We start from the raw sequence: 8797 nt of genomic DNA, 5'->3' as shown, positions 1-8797 counted from the left end.
ACCCACGGGGCTATCTCCTCCAGGGAAACTGAGTTGGCAGAGGAACGAATAAACAAGAACGTGTGGACAATAAAGAGATTGAAAGCACACACTTGGAGCTGGAATCTACCACCAGCTGGCTGCGTGTCCTTAGGCAAGTCACTTTGCTTCTCTGTACTTCACTTTTGGTACCTGTAAAATGGAGTGTTGTAGAAACTAAATGATTTCATGTATATAAGGTTCTTAGAGCAGTGCTTCCACGTGTAAGTGCTGTTTAATTGCTACCCATTACATTACCATAATGGAGACTATTCATGGGAAGGAGCTGTAATAAAGTGGGTATCTCTAGACCAGAAACAGCCAGATGGGGCTTTCTCAGCTCAGCTGAGGAAGACAAGATTTGTTTTCAGCAAATCCCAGTTGAAGTACCTCTGGTGGATCTGATGGCTACCAAAGGTATGTTGAGACCGAGCAAAGGCAATTATTCACAAAAGGAATCTCAATAGGCATATTTTAATCATTCATTTGCCTAGAATCTAGAATTTTAAATCTGGGAAGGGCAAGGTAATTCATCTGAACAACCTGCCATTACTAGCATAGAAATCAGGCAGATTGCTATGGGATAGGACTCCATGAACTCATGGCGGAGCTGAAACCAGAAACGTGTCCCCTGACTTTCAGCCCTGTGTTCAGTGGAATAGCCATAGCAAAACCCAGTTATGAGGTGCTCTACTCACCATGGGAATCAGAAATGGTTGTGAGGAATATGCCAGGCTGGATTTAAGATTAGGGAGTGCCACAAGGCACAGAGGACCAGATAGGTAAGGAGAAAACTATGTCAGTGAAGGAACATGGTGTCTCCAGCAGAGAAGATATTCGAGCAACTAGACAATCTCTTGGGGACTCTGAAACAGAGAATAACTAATCATTGGAGCAATGGGTGGATGAGATGACCTGGAGATTCACATTTCACCCTCACATTTCTGTAGCACCGTTAATTTTGGAGATGTCTCGTTTCTACTACCTTAAGGTATCAAAATAAGTTCATCAACTGTAATAAATATGCCAGTCTGGTGGGGGGTGTGGATAGTCATGGAGTTTTGTTTTGTTTTGTTTTTTCCTGCTAAACTAAGCAGGAAATTGGAAATTAAGCTAAGATACCACCTTCTACGGAGCCAACCTCATTAATAAATCAATTTCCCAGATGTTTTTGCCTTCCTTGAAATGAATAAAACCCAGGCTCTCATAGATTAAGTAACTGTTTGAAAGTTGCTCAACAGCAAAGTCAAACCTAGAACATTGTTCTTCTGGCTCCCATTTCAGAGGTCTCACCACTCCACCAGGCTGACCTTTAAAATGGACATTAGAGAGAGAAGAAGATATCCAGAATTTGGGGTAGCTTTATGGTAGCCTAAGACTATTTTATTCAAACCAAGGATTCCAAGGTTGCTGGAAAAGAGGAGATGGAAAACAATGCTTGCCTTCACAATGGTCAGTCTGTTTTGCAATCAGGTACTGGATGCTGCTTCTCTGCACCTCAGTTTTCTGTGTCCCACGGCTGATATTGTGGGCACCCCCTGGTCACTGGGCTCTTCAAAAATGTGATGAATCTTCCCATATATTGGAGATGAGCATAAGAAAAATACTAAGGAGTGAGAGACCAGACAGCCTATCCACACCATCTGAGGCAGATTTCATTAGGTGGTGTCCGTAAGGAAGAGCAGGTTAGACTTATTGCATTATGTATTAACGGATGAGAATGGGACAATAAACCACAGTTATCGCATAGCAAAAAATAGAAAGGCAAACTCCAGCCTTGATGAGGCTGGATGAGGAAAAAATTTTCTATTAGCTTGGTGTAAAAGTAATTGCAGTCTTTGCCATTACTTTCAATGACAAAACCACAATAACTTTTGCACCAACCTAATAGATCTGTTCCATGAGGAACTAGGCCACTTCTGCATATTCTGAGCTCCCTATCTCTGGAATGCTGAAAAGGCAAAGGTGGAAGGCACAGGGATCTAAAGCCCTGTGACTCCAAGGCAAGCAAAGCTCCCTGATAATCCATATTGCTAGACTCCTCCTTACGACCCAGGATACGTAGCCTGTCGTTTCTGTGTTTACAGCTGCACTGATGAATACCGACTAGTCACAGGTACGTGAGGCACCAGAAAACAAACTGACAACTTGAAATTTTAACTCATTAAATTATTGAGGCAGACAGAGACAGAGCCAGGCATCCCAGAAACTAGTGATTCCAAGAAGAAAGACAAAACCAACAGTGGAGTGGAATCTAGCTGAGAACAGCCTGAGCCGGAGGAACTGGGTTCAATCCCGGATCTGAGGGACTTAAGATGTCCAGAAGAGCTTTCAACCTAAATTAAGCAGGAAATGGGAAATTAGGCTGAGATACCACCTTCTCTGGAGCCAAGAGACAGGAGGTAAAGCTCTAATCTAATAGAGGAGTAAAAACTAGGCAGAAAACAGAGATTTCAGAGAACTGAAAAGAGAAAGACTCAACCTAAAAATAACCCTGCAGAATCCCTAAATGGGACATACCGCTGAAAGGGGCCTATGTACTCAACACTGCCAATCTGGGTGTCTTACATGTACCTTAAGGTATCAAGGTATTCTCAGACTCCCAATGAGGAGAGAGTAGAAAGGGAGAAGCTGGATTTTCAAAAACATGGGCCCAGCTGGGTGTGGTGGCTCATGCCTGTAATCCCAGCACTTTGGGAGGCAGAGGCAGGTGGATTACCTGAGGTCAGGAGTTTGACCCCAGCCTGACCAACATGGAGAGACCCCTTCTCTACTAAAAATACAAAATTAGCCAGGCATGGTGGCACATGCCTGTAATCCCAGCTACTTGGGAGGCTGAGGCAGGAGAATCACTTGAACCTGGGAGACAGAAGTTGTGGTGAGCTGAGATCGTGCCATTGCACTCCAGCCTGGGCAGCAAGAGCAAAACTCCATCTCAAAAATAAAATAAAGTAAAATAAAAATAAAAACACGGGCCCAGGAGAGATCCTAAGGTCAGGTACTGGTGCTGCAAAATCAGAGAACTGTTGTTGATTCAAGATCTGACAGAGCTGAGGTCCAAAGTCCCCTATAGCCTGTCCTCTCTGAAGTCTAGGAGGAGAGGAGAGGATATGGCTTTGTGGAATGGGAGGCAGAAATGGGAGTAGGAAGGAAGGAAATCAAAAGGATTCCAATATGTAGGAGCGAAGGATAGAGTGGAAGGAGTGGGTCAGCAAGGAGGCTGAAAGCACTTGGCAATAAGACAACCTCTGTTGGCAGAGGACACACCAGCTTAGTTCCCTACTACACATGTACAGTTTGGGGAAGAGGTGTGATAGAGCAGTTTAAAACATAATTTGCAGTCAGTGTGCCTGGGTTTGAATCCTAGATATACCACTCACTGTGACTCTCTGAATTTCAGCCTCCTTTGTTATAAAGAGGGACATAGTGGTACTTAAAACATAGTGTTATTGTGAGAATTAAATGAGACAAATGTTAAATACAGACTCTGTCTAATAAATGTTAGCTGCATTTTTCCAGTTTAGTCACTTTCCAACTGTCTTTGCTGATTCAGGGAAGCAGAAGCCTGGATAATGCGTAGCTTTCCACCAGCACACTGCCCACCCAGCATTGTTAATCCAATTTGGGAAGTGCATACTTGCTGCTAGTGTGTACTCCCTGGTTTCATGTGGACCAGTGGCTAAGAGAAGGACACTACACAAATGATGAGGAAGCAAGGAAAGGAGAAATAACCTGAGATGACAGATGTCCACAATGTGAAAATTCCAATAGAGAAAGACGAGAAGTATAGAAATAGTCCACATTTCCTGTCTATCAAGAAAGAGAGTAAATACCTTTTCAGGTGAGAAGATGTGATTTTTTTTTAAACTTTATAGAAATTTATATTTATTAAATCCCTCAACATTTCTTTTTTTTATTTTAATAGCATATTTAATTCAGTGAGTACATGTAGAATTGGCATCCTGACATTTTTTCTTTTATTATTATTATTATTATTATTATTATTTAAGTTTTAGGGTACATGTGCTCAATGTGCAGGTTAGTTACATATGTATACATGTGCCACGCTGGTGTGCTGCACCCATTAACTCGTCATTTACCATTAGGTATATCTCCTAATGCTATCCCTCCCCCGTCCCCCCACCCCACAACAGCCCCCAGAGTGTGATGTTAAAAGGCTTAGAAAGACTCCCAGGCCCTTCTGGTTCTTCCCACCACTAACAAGCCTCATCATTAAAATGTCATTTCTCTAGCTTATTGTGTGAGCAATAATACTAACCACGTGTATTAGAGTTTGACAAACTGTCACTCAACTGTCACTTGAGTCTCCAAATGACAGTGGCAGGCGGGAAGAACAGCACACACACAAAAACCAGCCTCTACCCCCCACACACACCCCATCTTATTAATAGATATACAGAACTGTAATGACTTGCCCAAAACATGAGAAAATATACAATGTTGTCAGATCCAGTTAAACGGGAAGGGACTAAGCTACTACCTCTGAGGCAAACATCACACTGATCTTAGAAACTCCAAGTTCAAGTCCAAAGGAAATCATAGCCCTTCACCCCCAGCAAACACAATGTCCCAGGAGTGAGGCTGAAAGAGACAGAGAAGAAACTGGGGAAAGAGTCCCGAGAGTCAAATAGATACATTCCCCAGGAGTAGGATGAAGGGTAGTTGTCTCAGGTTGTAAGTATCTATTAAGATTTTCAATGTTTATAAATTCCAACTTTGCAATTTGTATCTCAGAATCTATTCCACACCTTAGAAATTATCTGATGAGTGCAATACACACAAAAACATCCATTGTAACAGTCTGTGAGGGATAGTATGGCTCCAATACAATATATAGTGTGCATATAGTTCTATGGAGAGAAAAAGTTGGCTGGGGGATGAAATTGTTCAGAACTTTCACCCTTTTAATTACAAAATTCATGTAAAAAATCACGTGTTCATTATTTTTAAATACAAGCAATATAATCTTACCACACCAAAAAAATGATAACTACGTGAGAGAGCATATATGTTAAATAGCTCAATTTAGCCATTCCACAATGTATACATATTTCAAAACATCATGTTGTGCACTATAGATATATACAACTTTTGTCCATTAAATAAATAAATATATGTAATATAAAGTTAAATATGTAAGTTACTTCTCAACTTCACCAACCCACTTCAAGAGGCAGCCATATACACATAAACACACACACCAAAGTAAACACAACATATAAGAGTTATTTTTTGTTACAAAAATAGGATTATTCTATATGCATTGTTCTGCAACTTACTTTTGTCACTTAGTAAAACATCAAACACTGGTATAATAGTGATGGCATCACTTGGCAATAAATGGCTCCAGCTCTGCCATCAGACTGCCTGAATTCAAATTTCAGCTCTACCACTTACTCATGGCGGGATCTGGTAAGTTACTTAACTTGGTTAAACTCTAACTTTTAATCTATAAAATTGGAATAATTATAGTGCCTATCACTTAGGATTTGGGGAGAATACAGTGATTTTTAAAAACAGACAAAGCACCTAGCTCAGTATGTGGCATGTACTGAGTGCTAATAGTTGTTGGCTAACATGAACCATCTTATTTCTTTAGAGAGTGCATGCTATTGAGTAACAGGAACTGCACAATAAATTGTTTAGTCTTTCACCTACATGTGCATATTGAGATTGTTCCCTCTATGGGTTGCTTTGTTTGGTTGGTTGGTTTGGTTGGTATTAGAAGCAACACATACTGTGTACTACACAAATATGACTACTTCTAAAGGAGAGAGTGCTATAAGTAGAATCATTGGATAAAGAGATGCAGATTTCCAACTCTTGATAGAGACGGCCAAAAGGCCTACACTGATTCGCACTTTCAGCATATGTGAAGGTCTATTTTCCTTTGGATATGATCCCAAAAAATGTAGTGCCAATCTGATAACTTATTTTTATTTGTGGGTTATGAAGAAGTTTAGGCTTATTTTTTCCCAAATGTTCCAATTGTCATAAATAGAATTTATTTTATAGCCCATTCTTTTTCCACTGCTATGAAATAAATCTTTATTATAGATCATGATCTAAATATAGGCATATAGATATACAAAATGCTTTATATTGGTCAGTTTTTTATTTTTCCCTATGTGTGTCATTATCTTATTGATTATCAGTATACTGTGCTTTTATGTGGGGTTAAAAAAGTTTCCCATCATTATTCTAATGTTTCCAAAATAATGTTGTCTGTCTCTAGCCATGTAATACTCTAGATGAATTTTAGAACAATCTTTTCAACTTCCATTAAAAATTCCCTTCAGGTCTTATTAGAAGTACACTGAATTTTATTAATAAGGATTCATATTTTGAAATATAGTCTTCCTTTTCAGGAGTATAGTTCTCCACATATTCAGATATTCATTTTGTGTTCTATTATAGTTTCTTCTGATAGGTCTTACTCATTCTTTTATTTTGTCCCTCAGGTTAATTTCTAAGTATCACTTAGACTTTCTTGCCATTATCAATTGAAACCTTTTCTTCATTACATTTGTCTAATACAGAAAGATAATTAATACTTTTAGTTTTATAGCGCATCTGGCCACTGGTGAAATTGCCATAGGTTTTAAAAGATTTTCAAATAATTATCTTGAATTTTTTGGTACACAATCATGCCACAAAAAAATGACATTTTCTTCTTTTTTAATGTTTATGCCTCCTGATGCTTTAGTTTTGCTTTGTTACTCACTCAGTCAGCAATGTAGCTTAATAGTGGTCATAGGGCTATCTTTGCCTTCTCTTTCCATGATATTGGTGGAAATAGGACTCTTACAGTGTATGTTTTATAGTTCTGCAATATTTGGATGTTGAGAATGAGGACTTCATAGTGTTTTAATCAGAAAAGTTAATATATTCAAAGAACTAATCTTGCTTACATAGGCTATTTCTGGGAGTACTCTAATTTTAACTGGTATCCTTGGACCAAAAGATGATAAAGCATCAGATCATATTAGCCAAAGAGAAATGGTTAAATAAACACAGAAATGTTTTTTCTGAAGATGAAAGGAAGTATTATCAGAATTCTGCAATTACCAAGGAGCCTTGATTAATTCTGTTGCTTAGTTTTGTTCTATCCCAACTACTACTACCATCTATGGACCTATGAGCAAGAGAGAATGCTGAAAGAGATAACTTCATTCATAGGGATTCCTTGTATGACAGCATTCTAATTCTAAGTAGAATCCAGCAACCTCTTCCCTGGGACAAAAAAAACGATAATAAGACTAAGGAGATGGTCAAGAAACAACCTCAGAATAATCTTTACAAAAGGAAATGAGAAGAACTCAAACAAATTAGGCCACGTAGAAGTTCCTATGAGCACATGGAAAACCTTTAGTTTCTAATTTAGAAGACAGCTTGGCATCCTTTAACTTTTCTTTTGTTGAATTTTACTATCTGTTTCTGTGTAGTTTCAGAATTAAATGTTCTTTCAAAGTATAATAGCAGTAAGATTTTTAAAATAGATTTGAGGTTGGGGAAGAAGCTGTCTTGGTCAAACTGTCGTTTACATCTCTCCCACTGCTTCTCTAAACCCTATCCAGGAAGTCCAGGGACATGGAGACAAAGAATTACAGCAGCATCACCTCAGGCTTCATCCTCCTGGGCCTCTCTTCCAACCCTCAGCTGCAGAAACCTCTCTTTGCCATCTTCTTCATCATGTACCTGCTCACTGCGGTGGGGAATGTGCTCATCATCCTGGCCATCTACTCTGACCCCAGGCTCCACACCCCTATGTACTTTTTTCTCAGCAACTTGTCTTTCATGGATATCTGCTTCACAACAGTCATAGTGCCTAAGATGCTGGTGAATTTTCTATCAGAGACAAAGGTTATCTCCTATGTGGGCTGCCTGGTCCAGATGTACTTCTTTATGGCATTTGCGAACACTGACAGCTACCTGCTGGCCTCTATGGCCATCGACCGGCTGGTGGCCATCTGCAACCCCTTACACTATGATGTGGTTATGAAACCATGGCATTGCCTACTCATGCTAATGGGTTCTTGCAGCATCTCCCACCTACATTCCCTGTTCCGCGTGCTACTTATGTCTCGCTTGTCTTTCTGTGCCTCTCACGTCATTAAGCACTTTTTCTGTGACACCCAGCCTGTGCTAAAGCTCTCCTGCTCTGACACATCCTCCAGCCAGATGGTGGTGATGACTGAGACCTTAGCTGTCATTGTGACCCCCTTCCTGTGTATCATCTTCTCCTACCTGCGAATCATCGTCACTGTGCTCAGAATCCCCTCTGCAGCCGGGAAGTGGAAGGCCTTCTCTACCTGTGGCTCCCACCTCACTGTAGTGGTCCTGTTCTATGGGAGTGTCATCTATGTCTATTTTAGGCCTCTGTCCATGTACTCAGTGATGAAGGACCGGGTAGCCACAGTTATGTACACAGTAGTGACACCCATGCTGAACCCTTTCATTTACAGCCTGAGGAACAAAGATATGAAAAGGGGTTTGAAGAAATTAAGAGACAGAATTTACTCATAGAAAGAACAAAATGTTGGCATGTCAAAATCAGGACATCATCTAAAAGATTATTATCAGTTTATCCTCCCTTCCTAACCCTTTTCCACATGGCACTCAAAGAGGTCATGAAAAGTGGTGTTGGATATCAGTAAGAGAATTAACCTGGGAGCAAAACACTCAGTTTCTTTATACACACACACACACACACACACACACACACACACACACACACATGTATATACACACACATACT

At 40.0% G+C, this 8797-nt stretch overlaps 1 protein-coding gene across 1 annotated transcript; it reads left to right on the top strand.

Annotated features, from left to right (window-relative positions):
* The first annotated feature begins 985 nt into the window (after positions 1-985).
* Positions 986-8565, top strand: LOC100969168 (olfactory receptor 1L4-like). Its single transcript, XM_003833133.3, is given in 2 exon segments — positions 986-1009; positions 7546-8565. Coding segments are annotated over 2 exon segments (1044 nt in total).
* Positions 8566-8797: the final 232 nt, after the last annotated feature.

Source organism: Pan paniscus, chromosome 11, assembly GCF_029289425.2.
Source record: "Pan paniscus chromosome 11, NHGRI_mPanPan1-v2.0_pri, whole genome shotgun sequence".
Taxonomy (NCBI): Eukaryota; Metazoa; Chordata; class Mammalia; order Primates; family Hominidae; genus Pan; species Pan paniscus.
Note: the sequence above shows the minus strand (reverse complement) of the source record. Positions and strands in the feature narration are given on the sequence as shown.